Source organism: Microchirus variegatus (genome assembly GCF_963457635.1).
Source record: "Microchirus variegatus genome assembly, chromosome: 2".
Classification (NCBI taxonomy): domain Eukaryota; kingdom Metazoa; phylum Chordata; class Actinopteri; order Pleuronectiformes; family Soleidae; genus Microchirus; species Microchirus variegatus.
In genome coordinates this window covers 44,525,027-44,550,923 of record NC_139803.1, presented here as the reverse complement: position 1 = coordinate 44,550,923, position 25,897 = coordinate 44,525,027, and the positions used below count along the sequence as shown (strand labels likewise).

The following is a 25,897-nucleotide window of genomic DNA, read 5'->3' as shown; positions in this document are numbered from 1 at the left end:
GCTAGTGTTAGCTCTTTGGTGGCTGAAGTTTGTGCTAGTGTTAGCTCTTTGGTGGCTGAAGTTTGTGCTCGTGTTAGCTCTTTGGTGACTGAAGTTTGTGCTAGTGTTAGCTCTTTGGTGGCTGAAGTTTGTGCTAGTGTTAGCTCTTTGGTGGCTGAAGTTTGTGCTAGTGTTAGCTCTTTGGTGGCTGAAGTTCGTGCTAGTGTTAGCTCTTTGGTGACTGAAGTTTGTGCTCGTGTTAGCTCTTTGGTGGCTGAAGTTTGTGCTAGTGTTAGCTCTTTGGTGGCTGAAGTTTGTGCTAGTGTTAGCTCTTTGGTGACTGAAGTTCGTGCTAGTGTTAGCTCTTTAGAGGCTTAAGTTTGTGCTAGCGTTAGTGCTTTAGTGGCTGTGATTGTTATTATCGAGATAAATTCAGTTTCACGTCAGGTTTCTGAGATTGTTCATCTCTGACTGAGTTACGTCACCATGGTAACAGGTCACTGAGCCTCTAAACTGCTCTAATCTAATCTCACCTTCAGTGTGTCCAGGCCTCTCTCCAGGTAACTCCCACACTTGTTCTTCTCTCCAGTCGAGGCGTAGAACTTACTCCACCAGTCCATGGACTCCTCCTCCTGTGGGTCAGAGGTCAGAGGTCAGAGGGTGAACACTGGATGGGTGGGAGGGTGATAAGGTGTGTTAGGGTAGGTAGGAAGGAACCCTAACCATAGCTAACAAAATACCTTCCTACCTAGCTAACCCTACTGAGCCATTTTGCACCACTTACACGTTTTCTTTACTGTATTTAAACATTTTTCTCATTTGCGTGACAGTTTATCGTCCATTTTCACCAACGTTTAGTGTGATTTAAGAACATAAAACACGTACGTGACTGTTCCCTCTTCATTCACGTTAGAACAGGAAGTTTCTCCTCGTGTCCCTGATGATCGTGTGTGTGTGTGTGTGTGTGTGTGTATACGTGTGTGTACACATGTGTGTGTGTGTGTGTTTCCATGGCGGCGGCCATGTTTCCATTCCCTCACAACGCTCGTATACAACAACGAGCTCGACGCCGCGGAGCCACCAGAGGCCGATTTGACTGCTGTTGACGTGAACTGTGGCCAAGTTCACGACGACGAAGACGACGACGAAGACGACGATGTCATGAGTGGAAAGAGCTGCTGCTTATTTCTGTCGTTTCTTTAAAGGTCGTTGAGGAGGTTAATGATGTGGTGAAGTCAGCCATGTTTATTTTATCTTCATCACATGAATCCTCTCCGGACTCTTCAGGATGTTCGGGTTTTATGATCAAACTCAACAAATATTCGTTCACATTAGTATTTTATTTCACTTTAATGTTATATTATAATATTCTAGTCCTTTATTCTCTGTTTGTCTGTACTTCTGTCTGTATATTTTTACATCTGTCAAAGACCTACCCACCTCACCTCCTACATATTTATCTTACTACCTACCTGTCCACCTAGCAATCTAGTTTACTACCTGTAAAATTACTTTATAACTTCCTTCGTAACTACCTAACCATCCTCTTTCCCAACATCTTGCTATCTACTTGCCTCCCTATGCTCCTACCTAGCCACCAAATGATCCCGTTTACATCTTGCTACCAACTAGCTAACAAAATACCTTCCTACCTAGCTAATCCTAACCCTAGCTAACAAAATACCTTCCTACCTAGTGAACCCTAGCTAAAAAAAATACCTTCCTACCTAGCTAACCCTAGCTAACAAAATACCTTCAGACAAAGCTAACCCTAGCAAACAAAATACCTTCCTAACTAGCTAATCCTAACCCTAGCTAACAAAATACCTTCCTACCTAGTGAACCCTAGCTAAAAAAAATACCTTCCTACCTAGCTAACCCTAGCTAACAAAACACCTTTAGACAAAGCTAACCCTAGCTAACAAAATACCTTCCTGCCTAGCTAACCCTAACCATAGCTAACAAAATACCTTCCTACCAAGCTAACTCTCGTAAAAAAATACCTTCCTACCAAGCTAACTCTCGTTAAAAAATACCTTCTTATCTAGCTAAAGGTAGAAAGGTATTTCGTTAGCTAGTGTATGTAAAAGTGGTGCAAAATGGCTCAGTAGCGCCCCCTCAGGTGAAATGTGAATGGACAAAGCCAAAACTAAGTTGCACCAAATGTCACAAAACTTGGTGGGAACATGCGTCAATCCAAGACGAACAAAAAAGTCTACAAGGACCATGACGTCAACGCAACAGGAAGTCGGCCATTTTGAAATCGGTGTTCATCTTGGCGACGAGCGAGTGTCGTAAAGGAACGAACTTGTCTGAGCGCGAATACTGTACGTTACGGACATACAAAAAAACAAAGGGTTCAATTTGTACTCGACACATCAAAGATGAAAAGTTACCACAATGATTTGCAGATCAAAAAGGGGCGTGGCCACGGCAACCGTTGGAACTTAAACAGGAAGTGGACTGTAGCCTCGCCGTACATTGACCGATCTGCTCGAAACTTCACACGTGACACAACAGACCTGGCCAGAAAACATCGGCACATGAAAACTGAGTCAAGGGCATAGCGCCACCTGCTGGCCCTCGAAATAACTCAACATTGGTACATGTGTTAATGAGGTCAGGGTGCACAAAAAGTCAATGAGGACTAAGTCCTAAATCCTACAGGAAGGCGGCCATTTTGGATTGAACAGGCATTTTGGGTGGATTTTGCGTTATTTCTTGGACTTATTTTGTGTGTGAACTTTGACACGCATGGAGTTAAACATCTGTCGTACGCAGGGACACGTGTTAGCGCGTTAGCACGTACTCACCCACTGCACCACCTCGTGTTCCACGTTAAAGAAGGAGAAGAAAAGTTAGGACACGTTAAATGTTAAATGGCATCAACACTCTCTCACACAAACACACACACACACACACACACACACAGTCGCTGTCATCATAACATGAAACATGAAATAATCCTGACTTAATCCCAGAGTGAGTCACTGTACGGCGTCACTCTCTCACTCTCTCAATGAGAGGATGTAATGACTGCGGTTTGTGAAACCATGACTCGGACCATGATGATGATGATGATGATGATGATGATGATGAAGTCATTTTATTTCTAAAGATATTAGAAGATTTTCTGAACGAATGAAAACCTGTTATTAACTTTTATTTTCTGCAGCGCGAAGCAGCGAAATCTATAAAAACTAAAGACGTCTGATGACACTGTGTGTGTGTGTGTGTGTGTGTGTGTGTGTGTGTGTGTGTTGGCTGGTCCTCGCTTAATTAAAGGGCTTTTTGGGGGTTAAGACCTGGTTTTAGGGTTAGAATTGGGTTTCAGTTAAAGGGGTTAAAGGTTCCGGATATAGACTTGAGATGTTAAGGTTAAGGTGAATTTTATTTCCACTACAAGGTATTTTGTTAGCAATGGTTAGCTAGGTAGGAAGATATTTTGTTAGCTATGGGTAGGGTTAGCTAGGTATGAAGGTATTTTGTTAGCTAGGGTTAGGGTTAGCTAGGTAGGAAGGTATTCTGTTAGCTAGGGTTAGCTAGGTATGAAGGTATTTTGTTAGCTAGGGTCAGGGCTAGCTAGGTATGAAGGTATTTTGTTAACTATGTTAAGGGTAAGCTAGGTAAGAAGGTATTTTGTTAGCTAGGGTAAGCTAGGTAGGAAGGTATTTTCTTACCAATGGTTAGGGTTAGCTAGGTAGGAAGGTTTTTTGTTAAGACGTGTTAGCTAGGTCGGAATGTATTTTGTTAGCTATGGTTAGGTTTAGCTAGGTAGGAAGGTATTTTGTTAGTTAGTGTTAGCTAGGTAGGAAGGTATTTTGTTTGCTATGGTTAGGTTTAGCTAGGTAGGAAGGTATTTTGTTAGTTAGTGTTAGCTAGGTAGGAAGGTATTTTGTTAGCTATGGTTAGGGTTAGCTAGGTAGGAAGGTATTTTGTTAGTTGGTGTTAGCTAGATGGAAGGTTTTTGTTAGCTATGGTTAGGAAGGCATTTTGTTAGCTAGGGTTAGCTAGGTAAAGTGTGTGTGTTTTGGCTGGTTATTTAAAGGGCTTTTGGGGGTTAAGACATGGTTTTAGGGTTAGAATTGGGCTTAGGGTAAAGGTTAAAGGTCAGGGATAGGCAGTTATTTGTGATGTTAGGGTGAGTTTTACTTCCACTACATGTCCTCGAACTCTCTTTGTTACTCATTACTACCAAATAAAATCAGAAGAAGAAGAGTGTGTGTGTGTGTGTGTGTGTGTCTGCGTCCACTGGCTCGGACACAACGAAGGGGAAAAAGACGCGACTACAAAGTCTCCGCCCCGCGACCTTCAACCCTCGCAGGAAAACTCTGGACTTAAAACACACACTCGTGACGCATGTGTGTGTGTGTGTGTGTGTGTGTGTGTGTGTGTTGTAGCCATAAATGTAGAACAAAAGTGCTCTTATGGCACTGGGCTGGTGTAGAATCCCCTTTCGCCTACTTCCCACACACACACACACACACACACACACACACACACACACACACACACACACACACACACACAGTGAGGGCGGGGTCAAAGCAGGTCATTATGGAATTCCTAATTTTTCCGAAGTGGCAGCATGGCATGGAAAAGGGCAGCACGTGGTGTTTCGCCGAGAACATGACACACACACACACACACACACACACACACACACACACACACACACACACACACACACACACACACACGTATGGTGCTGAGTGTGTGAGGCGTGAAGAGTCTGGTGTGTGTTAATGTGTCCTCCGAGTGCAGCTGGTGCCAAGCAGTGATGACAGGGGCGCCAGAAACTGTGTGTGTGTCAGAGTGCGTGTGTGTGTGTGTGTGTCACGGTGTGTGTGTGTTTTCACTCTGAGTATATTTAATAGACGTCGCAGTCTGGAACCCTCTCACTGCCTTAATCTGTCTGAACCAGGAGTCGTGGACTTGAGAGCGCACACACACACTCTGACACACACACACAGACACACACACACACACACACACAGCCACACACACAGGCTGCCGTGGTGTGTTCAGGGTGTCAGTGTGGTTTTTGCAGCCTATCATTACGCCCTGCAGGGAGAAGCCAGACTAACCAGAGTGAAGCTGGCACTGCCAAGAAAGCCTCACAGCGACGATCACAGCGGCGTGGATTTACAGAAATGAAGCCACTGAGCTGCTGCTGCTCTCTGAGAGGTCAGAGGTCAGAGGTCAGAGGTCAGGGGTCAGGGGTGAGCGTTCAGAGCGGCAACCGGCCGCAAACCTTCACCGTACAAATGAGACTTTTCTACGGTTAAAAGAGTCTGAAGCACTTGTACACAGGCTTCAAAGTGAGGCGATAGCCATTGAATTTGAACAGGGGGCGGAGTCACAGGTCGCCGAGCTGCATTGTGGGTAATGTGAGGAAATAGTGGGAAAATATTCACATTTAAGAAGCTGAAATAATATACGAAATCTTGTTTTAATCATGAAAAAATGCTTCAAACAGATTCAAAGAGTCACTTTTTGAGCTCCAGTTGATTTACTCGCGCGGTGTGGTTCAGACGTTTAGAGATGTTTACAATTAGCGACGTTTTGTCACTTTGAAATGTCCAAAATTGCTCGGCGTTATTAAAATAAAGGTTAAAAACAAACAAGAAATAATTCCACCTTCTCTGTTTTCTAACAAAAACGTTCAAAACAAACCACCGTGCTGCTAAAAGCTAACCTAAGCTAATCGACCACGTCAGCTAACGTCGTGAACATCTGATCAAACTATAAAAACTCCACTCACAGTCAAATCCAGGATCCGTCACATTTGTGTATTTGAATTTGTCAAAAGCAGAAACGCCGGCTTCACGACCTTCAAACGGAGCTAGCGTAGCTCGAGCGCTAAAACAAACACGGCTACACGGCTGCTACGAGGCGCTACGACTCTGAGCCGAAACACACACACGCGCAGGTTTGTGGAACTCGTCAACCGCGTCGACGCTGAGCCAAAAAACCTGCACTGAGTCTTTAAAAAGAAAAGAAAAACCTGCTCAATGTGAAGAATGTGGAAAAGAAGCAGGAATTCTGGGCAAAGAAGTTTGAGCTGTGGTTTCTGAATAAAGCTCCAGAAAGAATCTGAGGCATTTTCACATCAATAAATGTCTTCTTTTGTCACTGATTGACAAAACACAGACGTGATTTCATCCACAGGCTTTGACTGAGCTTCACTCACGTCTTCTACTGGAAAATATGCAGGAACAAAGATTCCAGAGTCGTCACTGAGGAGTAAGCGTTAGCACTAAGGAGTTAGCGTTAGCACTGAAGCATTAGTGTTTTTCAGCTTCTTAAATGTGAATATTTTCACGTTTTTGTCATTTTTCGGCTTCTTAAATGTGAATATTTTCACGTTTCTGTCATTTTTCGGCTTCTTAAATGTGAATATTTTCATGTTTCTGTCATTTTTGGGCTTCTTAAATGTGAATATTTTCATGTTTCTGTCAGTTTTCAACTTCTTAAATGTGAATATTTTCACGTTTCTGTAATTTTTCAGCTTCTTAAACGTGAATATTTTAAAGTTTCGGTCATTTTTCAGCTTCTTAAATGTGAATATTTTCACGTTTCTGTCATTTTTCAGCTTCTTAAATGTGAATATTTTCATGTTTCTGTCATTTTTCAACTTCTTAAATGTGAATATTTTCATGTTTCTGTCAGTTTTCAACTTCTTAAATGTGAATATTTTCATGTTTCTGTCAGTTTTCAACTTCTTAAATGTGAATATTTTCACGTTTCTGTAATTTTTCAGCTTCTTAAACGTGAATATTTTAAAGTTTCGGTCATTTTTCAGCTTCTTAAATGTGAATATTTTCACGTTTCTGTCATTTTTCAGCTTCTTAAATGTGAATATTTTCATGTTTCTGTCATTTTTCAACTTCTTAAATGTGAATATTTTCACGTTTCTGTCATTTTTCAGCTTCTTAAATGTGAATATTTTCACGTTTCTGTCATTTTTCAGCTTCTTAAATGTGAATATTTTCACGTTTCTGTCATTTTTCAGCTTCTTAAATGTGAATATTTTCACGTTTTTGTCATTTTTCGGCTTCTTAAATGTGAATATTTTCACGTTTCTGTCATTTTTCGGCTTCTTAAATGTGAATATTTTCATGTTTCTGTCATTTTTGGGCTTCTTAAATGTGAATATTTTCATGTTTCTGTCAGTTTTCAACTTCTTAAATGTGAATATTTTCACGTTTCTGTAATTTTTCAGCTTCTTAAACGTGAATATTTTAAAGTTTCGGTCATTTTTCAGCTTCTTAAATGTGAATATTTTCACGTTTCTGTCATTTTTCAGCTTCTTAAATGTGAATATTTTCATGTTTCTGTCATTTTTCAACTTCTTAAATGTGAATATTTTCATGTTTCTGTCAGTTTTCAACTTCTTAAATGTGAATATTTTCATGTTTCTGTCAGTTTTCAACTTCTTAAATGTGAATATTTTCACGTTTCTGTAATTTTTCAGCTTCTTAAACGTGAATATTTTAAAGTTTCGGTCATTTTTCAGCTTCTTAAATGTGAATATTTTCACGTTTCTGTCATTTTTCAGCTTCTTAAATGTGAATATTTTCATGTTTCTGTCATTTTTCAACTTCTTAAATGTGAATATTTTCACGTTTCTGTCATTTTTCAGCTTCTTAAATGTGAATATTTTCACGTTTCTGTCATTTTTCAGCTTCTTAAATGTGAATATTTTCACGTTTCTGTCATTTTTCAGCTTCTTAAATGTGAATATTTTCACGTTTCTGTCATTTTTCAGCTTCTTAAATGTGAATATTTTCACGTTTCTGTCATTTTTCAGCTTCTTAAATGTGAATATTTTCACGTTTCTGTCATTTTTCAGCTTCTTAAATGTGAATATTTTCACGTTTCTGTCATTTTTCAGCTTCTTAAATGTGAATATTTTCATGTTTCTGTCATTTTTCAGCTTCTTAAATGTGAATATTTTCACGTTTCTGTCATTTTTCAGCTTCTTAAATGTGAATATTTTCATGTTTCTGTCATTTTTCAGCTTCTTAAATGTGAATATTTTCATGTTTCTGTCATTTTTCAGCTTCTTAAATGTGGTTTTAAAACTGTTCACATTTGTCATAATAATCTCAGAAATGATCAGTCAACTTTTTTGAACATAGCTATTAAAGGACCAGTGTGTAAAATTTAGGCGAAATTATTTCTCACTTGTTAGAACCTGAAAATTAGATAATTATAGTAAAAAAAAAGTATACAATCACCTGATTGAGCCTATTATATTTCAGCTGTACTGAGGCGGCCATTTTGGACCATCGTGGCTGTTTTTACAGTGGCCCACAACGGACAAACTTTGAGTTTGCTATGAGTTTTGCATATGTTTTAAAAAATTTAAATTTTTGACATCAGATAAGATTCTGTTTGCGAGTATTTCAAACTTTTTTTTTGCACTAAATGAGCCGAACATAAGAGACAAAATAACCAACTGCAGATGTTTGCGTACGATGTCGGGATTATTAACGTAGACAAAGTCTGGACGCTAACGTTCGCTAAACGGGCTGAAATTAGTAGAAGAAAAGAACAACAATCATGATTTACTCAAGTATTTTTGACGTCTTGTTTCTGGTCATTAAAGGACCATAAATGTGCGTCTCATAAAATCCACCCCTCTTCCTCCTCCTCCTCCTCCTCCAAATAAATGCCACAAAGTCCTGGACCGGAGCCACTTCAGTGAGTATGGATTTATGGATCGGACTGCATGTTGGCAGCAGAGTGGGACGGTTGTGATGAGAATTGATGTCAGACGAGAAGGTGCAGTCGAGAAAAAACCACACAAAGTCAGATGAATCTAAGAGAAGCAGGCGTTAGACGACAGCTTTCTTTAATCCGCGCAGAGATCGGTTTCATCTGCGACAAACGGCGAAGATGCGACGTGACGCGCGGCGTTTCGTTTTTCCACCGCGCCGGCGTCGTATGATGATCTCAGATTTCCCCGAGAGAGCGAGAGCGAGCGCGTGAGCGAGCAGCCGTGACCTCCCGACGACAGACGAAACCCGATCCCACTGATCCGCCTTGGAAGGCGCGCGGGGTTTTCGGGGGCAACAGTGCGCGGCGGCGGCGGCGGTAATCTGGTAATCATCAGACGACACACGCCCATGACGAGATTAATAAGCCGGGATTTACAGCACGCGAGGGTCGAACCGTCTTCGTCTGGTGCCAGCAGATATTAGCGCCCCCCCCCCCCCCCCCCCCCCGTTAGCCTTTAGCGAGCGTCTGCTCGCGGAGACGTTGCGGTGCAGAGGATCTGCAGCAGCTCTGTTGACTTTGGCCTCGCGCAGACGGAAAGCCGAGCCTTTAATTTGACTGGTTTCAATATCTGACCCTTAATAAAACAAATATCTTTGTTTGCAGAGAGACGAATCGTCCCCAATTACTGTCGAGCGAGCGAGGAGGTCGACCTAGCTTAGAAAAATACGAACGAAAGAATGGAACGCGGCCTCGTGGGGTTAGTGCTCACAGTGATCCATCAGTGTCGTTCTCTGAATCCACTTCATTAATAAGAAGAGGAAAAAGTTCATTCTCTCTCTCGCAATCAAATCACGATCTCTGCTACTGTTTACGTCCGTGCAGCTGAAGCGCGGCGACAGGAAAAACACGGCCGTTTTCTGTGGAAAAAGCTCCTGGAAAGTTCGGCGCGTGCGGAGTGAAGTGTGCGGACAGAACGTGTCGCGGCAGGAGATTTATCTAGAGACGCTGGAAATCTGCGGCGTTTTTCAGGCCAAATCCTGCAGAACGCTGTGGTTTCAAGAGGTTTCTCTCTATGCAGATGATCTCGCTCTGACTGAAGCACGGGGTCGATATGACCACATTCACAACAAACACACTGAAGTTAGTTTGGTTCAGATATATATTTACATATATTGTATTTTTTAATAGTATTTATAACTTGAAATATGTGAGGGAAACTCTATAATCTATACATGTTTTTGTGGGGATTTAATAGATAAAAATTGAAGTTTGACACGACTCATTTTCGAGACAGGACTTGAATGAATTTAGGCTATTTTTAAACGTAGAGGAAAGAGATGTTTTCTTCATTAAATGGTAAAAACAAACAGTAAATATAAATGAGTCAGCTGTGAATTCTCTCAGGGACCGTCATCAAACACCAAAAAGCACAAAAAACATGCTAACGAGTAGTGCTGGGCACGTTAACGCGCTATGTTTTTTGTGGCGCCAACGTTAACGCATGATGCGTTTCCATGACGACTCACAAGAAAAAGACGCCCGTGACGTCGTGTTTACGTGACTCCCGATTGTTAAATTACTCTCTAAAGTAACGCTAACCTTTAAAAACAGAGTCACACATACGCAGTACACAGGTACGCTAACGTTATTTGTTAGCGCTGCTCTTTTCCTTTAATAAACAGACCGCTCCAGTTCCACTGTAGGCTAACACTAACTGCGCTAAAATGAGCTAGTGCAGCTAACGGAGGTAACTGGTAAATGGTGTCTGGACTCCTGCAGGGCACGCTAATGATGTCAACGGTTACGCACGTTAACGCATTAACGACGTCAATGTTTATGCATGTTAACGTACGATGCGTTTCCATGACGACTGACTGGAAAAAGACGCGTGTGACGTCATGTTTACGTGCCTCGGCACCAAAGTGCAGGCACTGTTTACCAGTTAGCGCCGTTAGCTCGTTAAGCGCTGTTAGCGCACTTACAGTTGATCTGGAGCGGTAACAATTTGGAGTCACGTAAACATGACGTCAAGTGCTATTTTTTAAACGTAGAGGAAAAATTGGAAGATGTTTTGTATGAAACATATTAATATCTTCATTAAATAAATAGTGAAAACAAACAGTAGATTTAAAAGAGTCGTCTGTGGATTCTCTTAGGGACCGTCATCAAACACCAGCAAACACGAAATTTTTTTTTTACCTTATTTAAAGCCTTTAAATGATAAACTAAACTATAGTATATTTGTTTACATTTCTGCTAAAATGACATAAATGAGAGTGTTTGTGGGTAAAGACGATGTTTCTGCTCGTGTCAGTGAGAACAGAATGTTATAAAACATGATGCAGATGAATGTGTTAAATGTGAATGAATGAATGAATGAATGAATGAGGGTTAGAGGGTGAGTTTGTTACCTACATGAAGACTGGACACAGACGCTGAGAGGTTAATGATGGCTGAGCCTCCATCTGCAAACTGACACACACACACACACACACACAGGATAAAACACACACACACACACAGTTAGCTGGTTAAAAACACACACTGTTATCATCATCATCACACATCAGTGAGTCAAAGTTCATCAAAGACAACGTGTTTACATGAGGACACAGAATCACTGAGTGTGGACGGACGAGATGAAGATGAGGACAGAGAGGACGAAGAGGACGAAGAGGACGAGACAAAGAAAACTAAACGAGATGAGGAGGAAGAGGACGAGATGAGGACGAGAAGAGACAAAGAGGACGAGAAGAGGACGAGAGGAGGACGAGAAGAGACAAAGAGGACGAGAGGAGGACGAGGAGGACGAGAAGAGACAAAGAGGACGAGAGGAGGACGATGAGGACGAGAAGAGACAAAGAGGACGAGAGGAGGACGATGAGGACGAGAAGAGACAAAGAGGACGAGAGGAGGACGAGAAGAGACAAAGAGGACGAGAGGAGGACGAGAAGAGACAAAGAGGATGAGAGGAGGACGAGGAGGACGAGAAGAGACAAAGAGGACGAGAGGAGGACGATGAGGACGAGAAGAGACAAAGAGGACGAGAGGAGGACGAGAAGAGACAAAGAGGACGAGAAGAGACAAAGAGGACGAGAGGAGGACGATGAGGACGAGAGGAGGACAAGAGGAGGACGAGAAGAGACAAAGAGGACGAGAAGAGGACGAGAGGAGGACGATGAGGACGAGAAGAGACAAAGAGGACGAGAGGAGGACGATGAGGACGAGAAGAGACAAAGAGGACGAGAGGAGGACGAGAAGAGACAAAGAGGACGAGAGGAGGACGATGAGGACGAGAAGAGACAAAGAGGACGAGAGGAGGACGAGAAGAGACAAAGAGGACGAGAAGAGACAAAGAGGACGAGAAGAGGACGAGAGGAGGACGAGAAGAGACAAAGAGGACAAGAAGAGGACGAGAGGAGGACGATGAGGACGAGAAGAGACAAAGAGGACAAGAAGAGGACGAGAGGAGGACGATGAGAACGAGAAGAGACAAAGAGGACGAGAGGAGGACGATGAGGACGAGAAGAGACAAAGAGGACGAGAGGAGGACGAGGAGGACGAGAAGAGACAAAGAGGACGAGAGGAGGACGATGAGGACGAGAAGAGACAAAGAGGACGAGAGGAGGACGAGAAGAGACAAAGAGGACGAGAAGAGACAAAGAGGACGAGAAGAGACAAAGAGGACGAGAGGAGGACGATGAGGACGAGAAGAGACAAAGACGAGGACGAGGAGGACATGAAAACAACGAGGAAAACAATGAGGTCACAGAATCAAAAAAGAATGAGGACTTTTCTGATGGACATTTAAATGAATGAGCCACAGTATCACCCAATGACAGCTGAGATAGACACAGCACCCCCTGGTGGAGGATAAAGAGGTAGATGATGGATGGATTTAAATGATGAACAGTGACAGGAAGTGGTTTAAAATCCAGAGTGACAGGATGAATGTGAAGATTCACGTGTGTGTGTGTGTGTGTGTGTGTGTGTGTGTGTGTGTGTGTGTGTGTGTGTGTGTGTGTGTGTGTGTGTGTGTGTGCGTGTGTGTGTGTGTGTGTGCAAAAGAGGATTTGACCTCTGAACTTTATAAAAATCAATGTTTTTCATTTAAATCACTGTTTTCATGCCTTTATTACAAACTAATGATCTGTGTGTGTGTGTGTGTGTGTGTGTGTGTGTGTGTGGAGGCCATAGTGGCGCCTGTGGGTTGACAATAAGGACACACACACACACACACACACACACACACGAAAAGACCGAAGGGGGTTAAAAGTTGATGAAGGGAAAAGAAGAAGAAGAAGAAATAGAAGAAATATAAGAGTGGTCAATGAACCACAACAATGAAAGAGAGGAAGAGGAGGATGAAGATGAAGAAGATGAAGATGAAGATGCCCTTTAATGAACCACATTAAAACAACTGTCAGATTGATAAATAGACGACGAGAGAGGAAATAAAGAGAGGAATGTGAGAAAAGAGATGGATGAGAACGAGAGGAGGACGACAGAGATGAAGTGAAGACGGAGGAGAAACGAGGAGAAACGAGGAGAAACGAGGAGAAACATGATGTTCTGCTGTGTCTTCTAACACAGAGGTTTTTATTCCATGTCGCGACTCATTAACGTTGGATGATTTTTCCACTGAGACTTTACTGTGATTATTATCATCACTGTAACTGTGATATATATATATATATATATATATATGATGAAGAATCTGTAAACCACTCACTCTCCCACACCAAAGTCACTCACTCTCCCACTCACTCTCTCACACATCAAAGTCACTCACTCTCTCACACCAAAGTCACTCACTCTCTCACACAAGTCACTCACTCTACCACACCAAAGTCACTCACTCTCCCACACCAGTCACTCACTCTCCCACACCAAAGTCACTCACTCTCCCACACCAAAGTCACTCACTCTCTCACACAAGTCACTCACTCTCTCACACCAAAGTCACTCACTCTCTCACACAAGTCACTCACTCTCCCACACCAAAGTCACTCACTCTCCCACACCAGTCACTCACTCTCCTACACCAAAGTCACTCACTCTCTCACACATCAAAGTCACTCACTCTCTCACACCAAAGTCACTCACTCTCTCACACCAAAGTCACTCACTCTCTCACACAAGTCACTCACTCTCTCACACCAAAGTCACTCACTCTCTCACACAAGTCACTCACTCTCCCACACCAAAGTCACTCACTCTCCCACACCAGTCACTCACTCTCCCACACCAAAGTCACTCACTCTCCCACACCAAAGTCACTCACTCTCTCACACCAAAGTCACTCACTCTCTCACACCAAAGTCACTCACTCTCTCACACAAAAGTCACTCACTCTCTCACACAAGTCACTCACTCTCTCACACCAAAGTCACTCACTCTCTCACACAAGTCACTCACTCTCCCACACCAAAGTCACTCACTCTCTCACACAAGTCACTCACTCTCTCACACATCAAAGTCACTCACTCTCTCACACCAAAGTCACTCACTCTCTCACACAAGTCACTCACTCTCTCACACCAAAGTCACTCACTCTCTCACACAAGTCACTCACTCTCCCACACCAAAGTCACTCACTCTCCCACACCAGTCACTCACTCTCCCACACCAAAGTCACTCACTCTCCCACACCAAAGTCACTCACTCTCTCACACCAAAGTCACTCACTCTCTCACACAAAAGTCACTCACTCTCCCACACAATAGTCACTCACTCTCCCACACCAAAGTCACTCACACCAAAGTCACTCACTCTCTCACACCAAAGTCACTCACTCTCCCACACCAAAGTCACTCATTCTCACACACCAAAGTCACTCACTCTCTCACACCAAACTCACTCACTCTCTCACACCAAAGTCACTCACTCTCCCACACCAAAGTCACTCACTCTCCCACACCAAAGTCACTCACTCTCCCACACCAAAGTCACTCACCCTCCCACACCAAAGTTACTCACTCTCCCACACCAAAGTCACTCACTCTCCCACACCAAAGTCACTCACTCTCCCACACCAAAGTCACTCACTCTCCTACACCAAAGTCACTCACTCTCCCACACCAAAGTCACTCACCCTCCCACACCAAAGTCACTCACTCTCCCACACCAGTCACTCACTCTCCCACACCAAAGTCACTCACTCTCCCACACCAAAGTCACTCACTCTCTCACACCAAAGTCACTCACTCTCTCACACAAAAGTCACTCACTCTCCCACACAATAGTCACTCACTCTCCCACACCAAAGTCACTCACACCAAAGTCACTCACTCTCTCACACCAAAGTCACTCACTCTCCCACACCAAAGTCACTCATTCTCACACACCAAAGTCACTCACTCTCCCACACAAAAGTCACTCACTCTCCCACACCAAAGTCACTCACTCTCCCACACCAAAGTCACTCACTCTCCCACACCAAAGTCACTCACTCTCCCACACCAAAGTCACTCACTCTCCCACACCAAAGTCACTCACTCTCTCACACCTAAGTCACTCACTCTCCCACACCAAAGTCACTCACTCTCCCACACCAAAGTCACTCACTCTCTCACACCAAAGTCACTCTCTCCCACACCAAAGTCACTCACTCTCCCACACCAAAGTCACTCACTCTCCCACACCAAAGTCACTCACTCTCTCACACCAAAGTCACTCACTCTCCCACACCAAAGTCCATAGAGTAAACCAGTGATTTTAACATCACAGCACACAGGAGTTCACAGGAGTTGTTGATCCACTGCTGCCTCCATCACTAACTTACAATGACTGATTTAGTAAAGTTTGGATTAACTTCAGTGACACAAAGTGACCACACGAGGCAGCAGCGGACCAGCAGCTCCTGTGTCCCTGTGAGCTAAAATCACTGGTTTTCTCTATGGGCCTTGGTGTGGCAGAGTGAGTGGTTTCCAAAGTCAGTTTTCCTGTTGTTAAAGTTAACGTCTAAAGAAAGAAAGCTAGCAGCTAACAGTCACAGTCAGGGTTAATGATTGGTGACGGCGTGAGTCTGAGTGAGTCTGTGGTTACAGCAGCAGCCACAGACCACAGAGATGGTTGCCATGTCATAATGTCAGAACATGTTTACTTATGCTGCTGTACACACACACACACACACACACACACACACACACACACACAGATGTTGTTCAGTTACACACTCGTACAAAGACACAATTTAAAGAGCTCCGTGTGCTCTTTAAATTTCATATCATTTGGAACAACTCGTCCAACGACGTCCTGTTACAAGCCGAGGTTTCCTCAAGGTCAGGAACCAGCGTCTCAGTGTTCTCCTCAACATGAACGTCATGGTTCGTCTGGTTCTTCTGGAATACTCTGATGCTAACGTGGACGATCATGGTTCTTCTGGAATACTTTGACACTAACGTCTAATTTAAAGCTTCCTTATGAACTTTATTATGATAACGAGGGTTTACGAAACCACGATAACCTTTAACGACCTGGTTACCGGTCAGTTTTACCTGGTCAGGAACCAGCGTCTCAGTGATCTCCTCTCCTCATGGTTCTTCTGGTTCTTCTGGAATACTTTGACGCTAACGTCTAATTTAAAGCTTCTTTATGAACTTTATTGAGATAACGTGAGCTTCTCGTTCACTATTACTCAACGATATACTACTAGACCGGCTCCACCCACATCAGTCAGCTGATCGGCGTAAATATCACCGTGGAAGTTGGAACGCAAACCCCGACCCAGGACCGGACCATTCCAAACCCGGACCGTGACGATCAGCGTTAGCGAAACCCGTGGAGAACCTTTAACGACCCGGTTAGCGGTTAGTTTTACCTGGTCAGGAACCAGCGGCTCTTCGTCACCGATGTCCACGAAAACCTCTCCGGACGGAGTTTCACCTTCACACACCAAAACAAACACAGATAAAACCGTTTGATTATCAGTTATGAGACATGTTTATATAAATCCGTGTTCCGTGTTTTCTTTTTTACGTCTCCATCCCGCCTCGTCGTCGCCCTCCTCGTCCTGCGGCGGCGCTGCGGCGTCCTCCGGGCGACACCGGTACTCCTCCAGAGATCGGATGGTGCACTGACCGACCACGGGCTTCCTGCCAAACTGACGGTTGTCGATGACTTTGATGACGATCGGCGGCATGTAGAGCTCCTCACATGGAAGTCTCTGCACACACACACACACACAGAAATGACGGGTCATTGGTTCTGTCACGTCGTGCCTGATGCTGATTGGCCGACGGTCTGAGGTTGATTGGTCACGCCTTGGTGAGCGTCCAATCGGGGCATCGCGACGACGCTACCTTCACCAAGGAAGTCCAAATGTTTCCTTTCCACCGTCTGCTAACTTCACCGTCGCTAAACGTCAAGAAAAATCATCAGATTTCAGACTTTTTCTCGTTCTTTTGAGGATAAACTTTCATCGTTTAACTGTTTTACGTCAACGTTTTAATTAAATTTTTTAATTAAATTAAAAATTAAGAGAATCTCAGTCAAATTCAACAAAAAATAAAGCCTTAAAAACACATTTATCATGTGGAATAAATCCAATAATCACAGTTTCTTTATTGGGACTAATCCTAATCTTTACCTCTTACACTCAGATTAACCGTGTGATATTAAAGCTGCAGTCAGTGAGTTCATTACGTAAATGACGTTTTTGCAAAGAAAAGCCGAGGTCATGTGAATGCTAACAGCAGCAAACGTTAGCTAAAAAAAGTAATATGTGGCTTTTGTTTGTCAATAAAGAGTTCTTAGCATGAATTAGCTCAAAAATAGATAACTGTCTTGACATCCTACGGTCAAGCAACAGACGGGATGTTAGCTAAAATACATCAGATTATGTCCAATATATTCTGTGGCTGTTGTTAGCGTGAGTTAGCTCAGTGGTTGCTAAAGTGTGTATGAAAAAAAAGCCTTAACGCGAATAGTAACAACAGACAAGATGTTAGCGAAAGGACAGCGTCAGTAACAAATTCGCAATTAAATATGTTCTGTGGCTTTTGTTTGCGTGAGCAAAATGTGCTGAATCCTAGCGTGAAACTAGCTTAGAATCTAACTTGTGAATGCTAACGCTAAAAAAGTCTCATCGTTTATGGCAACACCTGACAAGATGTTAGCTAAAAGTTAGCCAAACAAATACACAACACTAGCAACACACAGAAGCTAGCTGAAAATGAAAACATGACTCTGTAGAAACAAAAGGGTGAAAGTGTTAGCATGCTAAACTGCTAAACTGCTAAACCAGAGGAATTCTATTTTATTTACAGAGGCTTTTTTAAAAAATATTATTTTACGGACAAAAAAATAGACGTTTGCAGCTTTAACCAAAGTTAAACTGACGACGAATCAACAGAACGAGCTAAACGTGCTACAAACGACGCTAACGATATTTTTCTTTAAATAATAAAAACACTCACTTTCTTACAAGAACACTGAATTTTCGGGAATATTGCGAGCGTGTTCTGTTTTTTTTTTTAGCGTTTGGCCGTGGCGGTTGCCGTGGTCACGCCCCCGCGCCGCGCAACGCACGACCTTAATCTGGTTAGCGCTAAAGTGCAGCGCGGCCGAACAAAGGTTGTGTATTTAAGGGGAAAAATATGTGAATATTTCCATCGTCCAGTGAACGTTGTCATAATAAAACATTTGCCGAAACATTAACATTAAACAAGTTTAATATTCCCACGTTTCAGTCGCTCAGTGGAAACTTGTTCTCAGAGCAGTTTCACGTTTCGTGAGTAAATAATCAGTGTTTGTAAAGTGTAACGCTGAGGTTTTGTCCCTGATTAAAATGAATGGGTGAATCAACACGAATGTGACCAATAAAAGCCCTCATTACAGCTGCTATAATCAATACGTTACATTAGCAGTGGAGCGCGACGCTGTTTGTTTTAAAAAGGTGGTTCATGTGACCAACAATCCAACTGAATAAGACTGTGTCGTCTCTCCTGACTCCGCCTCCTTCAGAGGCCGCGTTCAAAAGCCAAATGTGTCAAAGCGTCACCTTTAAAAGTGTCCTGAGCGGCGAAGGCAACAGTTGGTGGAAGCTCCCTGGATTTAATTTGACAACAACAAAAACATGTCGGAGAAAAAACACACCAAACCTCATAGAGTAAACCAGTGATTTTAGCTCACAGTGACACAGGAGCTGCTGGTCCTCTGCTGCCTCGTGTGGTCACTTTGTGTCACTGAGTTAAGTCTAAAGTAAATATTTTAAAAGCTGAATTCACTAAAATCAGTCATTATAAGTTAGTGATGGAGGCAGCAGTGGATCAACAACTCCTGTGAACTCCTGTGTGCTGTGATGTTAAAATCACTGGTTTACTCTATGGACTTTGGTGTGGGAGAGTGAGTGACTTTGGTGTGGGAGAGTGAGTGACTTTGGTGTGGGAGAGTGAGTGACTTTGGTGTGAGAGAGTGAGTGACTTTGGTGGGAGAGTGAGTGACTTTGGTGTGGGAGAGTGAGTGACTTTGGTGTGGGGGAGTGAGTGACTTTGGTGTGGGAGAGTGAGTGACTTTGGTGTGGGAGAGTGAGTGACTTTGGTGTGAGGAGAGTGAGTGACTTTGGTGTGTGAGAGTGAGTGACTTTGGTGTGGGAGAGTGAGCGACTTTGGTGTGGGAGAGTGAGAGACTTTGGTGTGTGAGAGTGAGTGACTTTGGTGTGGGAGAGTGAGTGACTTTGGTGTGGGAGAGTGAGTGACTTTGGTGTGGGAGAGTGAGTGATTTTGGTGTGGGAGAGTGAGTGACTTTGGTGTGTGAGAGTGAGTGACTTTGGTGTGAGAGAGTGACTTTGGTGTGGGAGAGTGAGTGACTTTGGTGTGAGAGAGTGACTTTGGTGTGGGAGAGTGAGTGGTTTACAAACTTCAGTTTCCTGTATTAAAAGTCTGTCTAACAGTGAAAATAAAGGCGTGAACGCGTTCTTCAGACATCGTAGACTTAAACTGACGTTAAAAAAATTCTTCGTTAAGTCAGTACGTCAACAACCTCGCTGCAGAAAAGCTGAACTGTGACTTTAAGAGCCCCCTATATTCAGCATGAATGGTTCGGCCTGGTTCACCCTGCGTTAAATCAGTATAATGTATATGTTGCTAACCGCGGGACGCGCCCGTACGATCCTGACGCTTCACAGCTGCACAACAGCTCACGTTTTCAGCCAAAGTCCACACCGCGTTGCTGCTTCTCTACAAATCAAGCAGATCCTCTCCAGCGTGATTATCAGGACTCTGCTGATGAAGATAAATGAGCCGCGGAAACCGCAGAACAGCAGACGTCTCATTAGCCGCTAAAGACGCTGATTACACACGCGCGTGTGTGTGTGTGTGTGTGTGTGTGTCCTCACCACATCCAGCAGCAGAGTGTTGACATCAAAGTTTGGTTTCTTCTTCATGCTGCGGATGACGCAGCTCTGGATCACGGTGCCGCCGCACTCCACCTGCAGGCTCGGAGAGGTAACGCTGGCTAACTGGAAGCTCTTCAGGTTACGGACACCCCACGCCAAAATCTGAACGGGAAGATAAGACTGGATTTAACCTAAAATTCAAACTATAACGTCATAAAATAAAATGATGAAAAATTTGACCAATAAAACTGTCAGGATTGGAGGCCAATTTGTGTGATTTCTGTGAATGTTGTTTTTAAACTCCTCCTCCTACAAATTTAACGCCATCGACTTGAATTTTTGCAAAGTCACTCTGGACAAGATCACGATTAAAAGTTACTAAAATCTAAACTTTGCGTCACACGGTGTAGGTGCTAGGGGGCGTCAAAGTTGCTAAGCTAAATCTGATGACTCGTCAAAAAAACACAAAACTGCAATAACTCCACGACACAAAGTCCGATCTGAACCAAACTTGCTATTATTGATAATCGTCCCGCCTTGAAGACGTCTATGTGGAAACATTGAGTTTTTAATAGAGCCCCCCCGCGTGGTAACAGGAAACACCATATTTTACATAAATTCCGGAGCAAGTTTAACCAAAAACAACAATAACAACTACTTTAAACTAGGTTTTTCAGAGTAATAACACCTCAGTCACAACAGTGAAAGTTGTACCTCGACGGCGGTTCTCTGCAGAACAGGTTTGATTCCCTGAGGAACCATGAAGACGTTGGGTTCTCGCTGAGGAGGAAGGTACGGGAGGTCCGACTCCTCCGGCTGACAAAAGTGACGAGTCATGAAACGTGAGGGAAAAACATGGAAATAAATCTCGTCTGATCAACGTTGTTCTGCATTTCATGGACGTCTTATGGCAAACGACTCATCAATTAACAGAGATTATAATTTAATTTATAATTTAATATATTAAAGTTTTGTACCATCTGCTGCAGGTTTTCAGAGAGGAATCCTGAAAACAGCAACTGAGGAAACAACGAAGAAGAAAGAGAAAAATGACAAAGACAAATCTCACAGGTAAGTTTTCAAAAAATAATATTTTTAATTAAACTTGTATCTATGCACGTTCACACGTGGATAAAAAAACAGGTGAGGTGGGTTAAAGTTTTAAATATTATAATAATAATAATAATAATAAATATTTTTTAATTAATTATTCAATAAATGTATTAATGAATTAAATACATAAATTTAATTAATTAAATAATAAATAATAATTAAATAATAGGTTTACACTTTCACACGTGCATAAAAAAACAGGTGAGGTGGGTTAAAGTTTTAAATATTATTATTATAATAATAATAATAATAATTATGACAATAAATATTTATAATTAATTAATTAATTAATTAATTAATTAATTAATTAATTAATTAATTAATTAATTAATTAAATACATACAAAATAAATAAATACATTAGTTAATTAAATTAAATACATTTAATTAATTAAATAATAAATAATAATTCAATAATAGGATCACACTTTCACACGTGGATAAAGTTTTAGCTAAGTTTCATCAGTTTTACCTCGTCCAGAGCGTGGGCGGAGCTTGTGATGTCGCCCTGGAAACAAAGAAAGAAACAGAAACTTTAGTTTTGTGTCCAAAGATCAAAAAGAGTCAAAGTGTGAAAATACAAAATGAAACCAACCTCTTGACCTGGAATATGATGAATCGCAGGCTGTGGACAATAACACAGAGATTAAAACTCTTTATATTTGTACAAATTCTTGTTTCTCGTGGTTAAAAAAACCAGGAAACGACCTCTGACCTTCTCTCTGCGGATGAGCTGGAATGCAGCGAGCAGCTCTCCACTGTATCTGTGACCAAAGTGAACGGGAAACCAGGCGAGACGAGGAGACGACGACAGTGAAGGCTGACAAACACAACGACCAAGGAACTCATCTGCACTCTGAGGAGGCACACACACACACACACACACACACGCACACACACACACACACACACACACACACACACACACAATTAATCTAAACTAATCTAATCTGAACAGGTAGGATGAAGAGGAAGAGGAGGATGAGGCAGAGGAAGAGGTGGAAGAGGATGAGGAGGACAAGGAAGAGGAGGAAGAGGAAGAGGAGGAGGAAGAGGATGAGGACAAGGAAGAGGAGGAAGAGGAGGAGGAGGACGAAGAGGAAGAGGAAAAGGACAAGGAGCAGGAGGGGGAAGAGGAGGAGGAGAATGAGGACAAGGAAGACGAGGAAGAGGAGGAGGAGGAAGAGGAGGAGGACAAGGAGGAGGAGGGAAAGAGGAGGAAGATGAAGAGGAGAATGAGGAGGAAGAGGAGGAGGACAAGGAGGAGGAGGAGGAAGAGGAGGAGGACAAGGAGGAGGAAGAGGACTAAGAGGAGGAGGACAAGGAGGAGGATGAGGAGGAAGAGGAGGAGGACGAGGAGGAGGAGGAGGATGAAGAGGAAGACGAGGAGGACAAGGAGGAGGAGGGGAAGAGGAGGAAGATGAAGAGGAGAACGAGGAGGAAGAGGAGGACAAGGAGGAGGAGGAGGAAGAGGAGGAGGACAAGAAGGAGGAGGATGAGGAGGAAGAGGAGGAGGACAAGCAGCAGGAGGAGGAAGAGGAGGAGGACAAGGAGGAGGAGGAGGATGAAGAGGAAGAGGAGGAGGCCAAGGAGGAGGAGGAGGAAGAGGAGGAGGACAAGGAGGAGGAGGAGGACGAAGAGGAAGAGGAGGAGGACAAGGAGGAGGATGAGGACGAAGAGGAAGAGGAGGAAGACAACGAGGAGGAGGGGGAAGAGGAAGAAGATGAAGAGGAGAACGAGGAGGAAGAGGAGGAAGAGGAGGAGGAGGAAGATGAAGAGGAGAACGAGGAGGAGCAGGAGGACAAGGTGGAGGAAGAGGATTAGGAGGAAGATGAAGAAGAGGAGGAAGAGGTAGAGCAGGATGAGGATGAGGAGCATGAGGAGAATCTTTGGTGATGTGTTTTTATCTAAATCTAAAGAATTTCATGTAAAGACGTAAAAAACGCTTTATAATCTCACGTAAGAATCTTGGTCGTAAAACTCGACTACGACTCTTGGAGGATTCACTTCTGTAGCTTCAGGATCACCAAAGATTTCCACCTCGTAGAATACGAGCGTCTGATCCCAGGTCGGATTGAGAGAGTTACGAACTGTGACTGTTCTCTGGGACTGATGGAGGAACGACACTACGGCGTAGGCGTCTGGAGAGAGAGAGGGAAAAACAACGTAAACAACTAAGGTTGAGAAATTATTCGTAAATACGGCGACAAATGTTAAGTATGTTTGTCGGAATTATTCTCAGATTTGCGCCGATGAGTTGATGTCATGTTACAATTATCACATCATAATAATCGTAAGTCTCAAAGATTTGCGATAAATTTAAAAATCCAACGGTACGTTTGTGAAAATCGGAAGATTTTACAACTTTCGATACTTGCGACTGTGGCTAAGCTAACAGCAGCCAGGAAACGCTGTAACATACATAAAAATGTTCGCCATTTTTGATACGACATCGGGAATTTGAAGGACTCTCAACGCTGATCAACCTTCCCGACATCGCAGCAGGAACATTTTTCGGAAACGCCTCTCGTCATCCACTGCAACCGAGGCGAAATTCATGTCTACTTTACGATTTTTTTTTACGAAACAAATTAAACTAAACGCATACGTTTGTTTTTGTTGCATCGCGGATATGTTTCAGATTTTTCATGACGTGAAAATTAAAGAAACTTTATAAACATCTTTATACGTGGAAATGACTGCCCCCTTGTGGCAAACAAATCAAAATGAAAGAAATTACGTACAAATGTCAGTTATGTATATTTGTCTGAAATTTTCTCAGATTCGCTCCAACGAGATTTTACAATCATCAGATCAAAATAATCATAAGATTTGCAATAAAAATCTGTAAGTTTGCGAAAATCGGAAGATTTTTACAACTTTCGATACTTTTGCGACTGATGCTAAGCTAACAGCAGCCAGGAAACGCGAAAAACAGCAAAAAACGCTGTAACATACGAACAAATGTTCGCCATTTTTGATACGACATCGGGATTTTGAAGGAATCTCAACGCCGATCAACCTTCCCGACATCGCAGCAGGAACGTTTTTTCGGAAACGTTTCACGTCTCCTATATACGATTTTTTTTAACGAAACAAATGAAACTAAACGCATACGTTTGTTTTGGTTGCGTCGCGGATATGATTCTGATTTTTCATGACGTGAAAAATAGGAAACTTCATAAAGATCGTTATTGGTGGAAATGACTGCCCCCTTGTGGCAAACAAATCGAAATGAAATAAATCACCGGGACTGTATGTTTCTGAGCTCTACAGCTTTTGCAACTTTTTAAGGCTGAGAGTGTGTGTGTGTGTGTGTGTGTGTGTGTGTGTGTGTGTGTGTGTGTGACATCAGCAGTTTGGGAATGCTGAAGCTGGAGACGGAGCGCTGGGAACGCTGTTACGGAGAGGTTTGTTATTCCAGGTCACAACCACTCTGTGCCGCTTTAACACACACACACACACACACACACACAGACACACAGACACACACACACAGTGTAGTAGTTTATTATTCCAGGCCCAGTAAAGAGTCTCTGTGGAGCCGTTAGCATCAGAGTAAACAGAAGCTAAGATGCTTTTTCCCACAAGCCCTCAATTAACCCTGGAGATCACACACACACACACACACACACACACACTTACATAACCCCCCTGGGCTGTTTGTGTTGCTGTTTATATGAGGTAATGGACATCATTGAATACATCATCATGGTTGTGTGTGTGTGTGTGTGTGTGCGTATTTATATGTAGAACCAGCAGAGGGCGCCAGGTGGTGTGGTGTGATGCATGATGGGTAACAGATCCTCACCTGAGAAGCTGTCTTTGTCCATGGCCAACAAGTCTCTGGCCTGATACAGGTAACAACGCAGGTGATAGAGAGTGCCACCTACACACACACACACACACACACACACACACACGCACACACACACGCCCACACACTTCATTAACAGATGAAGAAGAGGAGGAGAATAGAAAGATGAAGATGATGAAAGAATAAAAGTCTCACGGTCAAAGTAACAGGAAATGGTCGGTCTGTTCACGCCAAACGTGGTCGTGATCGACTTATCTTCACTTTTGTCCTCTATGCTGCTCTGAGGAGGAGGAAGAGGAGGAAGAGGAGGAAGAGGAGGAGGAGGAGGAGGAGAGAGAAGAAGAGGAGGAGGAGGAGAGAGAGGAAGAGGAGGAGGAGGAGAGAGAGGAAGAGGAGGAGGAGGAGAGAGAGGAGGAGGAAGAGGAGGAGGAGGAGGAGGAGAGAGAGGAAGAGGAGGAGGAGGAGAGAGAGGAAGAGGAGGAGGAGGAGAGAGAGGAAGAGGAGGAGGAGGAGAGAGAGGAGGAGGAAGAGGAGGAGGAGGAGGAGGAGAGAGAGGAAGAGGAGGAGGAGGAGAGAGAGGAAGAGGAGGAGGAGGAGAGAGAGGAAGAGGAGGAGGAGGAGAGAGAGGAGGAGGAAGAGGAGGAGGAGGAGGAGGAGAGAGAGGAAGAGGAGGAGGAGGAGAGAGAGGAAGAGGAGGAGGAGGAGAGAGAGGAAGAGGAGGAGGAGGAGAGAGAGGAGGAGGAAGAGGAGGAGGAGGAGGAGGAGAGAGAGGAAGAGGAGGAGGAGGAGAGAGAGGAAGAGGAGGAGGAGGAGAGAGAGGAAGAGGAGGAGGAGGAGAGAGAGGAGGAGGAAGAGGAGGAGGAGGAAGAGGAGGAGGAGGAGGAGGAGGAGGAGGGGGGAGAAGAATGTTAGGAAAGTGTCTCA

The 25,897-nt window shown here is 43.4% G+C and overlaps 1 protein-coding gene across 2 annotated transcripts in view; it reads right to left on the bottom strand.

Moving 5' to 3' along the window:
- The window catches only part of dysf (dysferlin, limb girdle muscular dystrophy 2B (autosomal recessive)), an 82,497-nt gene that overhangs the window by 28,308 nt on the left and 28,292 nt on the right, over positions 1 to 25,897 (bottom strand). For both annotated transcript variants that reach the window (XM_083909925.1, XM_083909926.1), the window contains exons 31-42: positions 25,169 to 25,253; positions 24,968 to 25,045; positions 23,116 to 23,297; positions 21,872 to 22,012; positions 21,752 to 21,781; positions 21,629 to 21,664; positions 21,022 to 21,063; positions 20,759 to 20,860; positions 20,045 to 20,206; positions 16,687 to 16,873; positions 16,529 to 16,593; positions 513 to 611 (exon numbers count right to left, since the gene is read on the bottom strand). In XM_083909925.1, the coding sequence (XP_083766051.1) occupies positions 513 to 611; positions 16,529 to 16,593; positions 16,687 to 16,873; positions 20,045 to 20,206; positions 20,759 to 20,860; positions 21,022 to 21,063; positions 21,629 to 21,664; positions 21,752 to 21,781; positions 21,872 to 22,012; positions 23,116 to 23,297; positions 24,968 to 25,045; positions 25,169 to 25,253 (1,209 nt within the window). The remainder of the gene's footprint in view (positions 1 to 512; positions 612 to 16,528; positions 16,594 to 16,686; positions 16,874 to 20,044; positions 20,207 to 20,758; positions 20,861 to 21,021; positions 21,064 to 21,628; positions 21,665 to 21,751; positions 21,782 to 21,871; positions 22,013 to 23,115; positions 23,298 to 24,967; positions 25,046 to 25,168; positions 25,254 to 25,897) is intronic.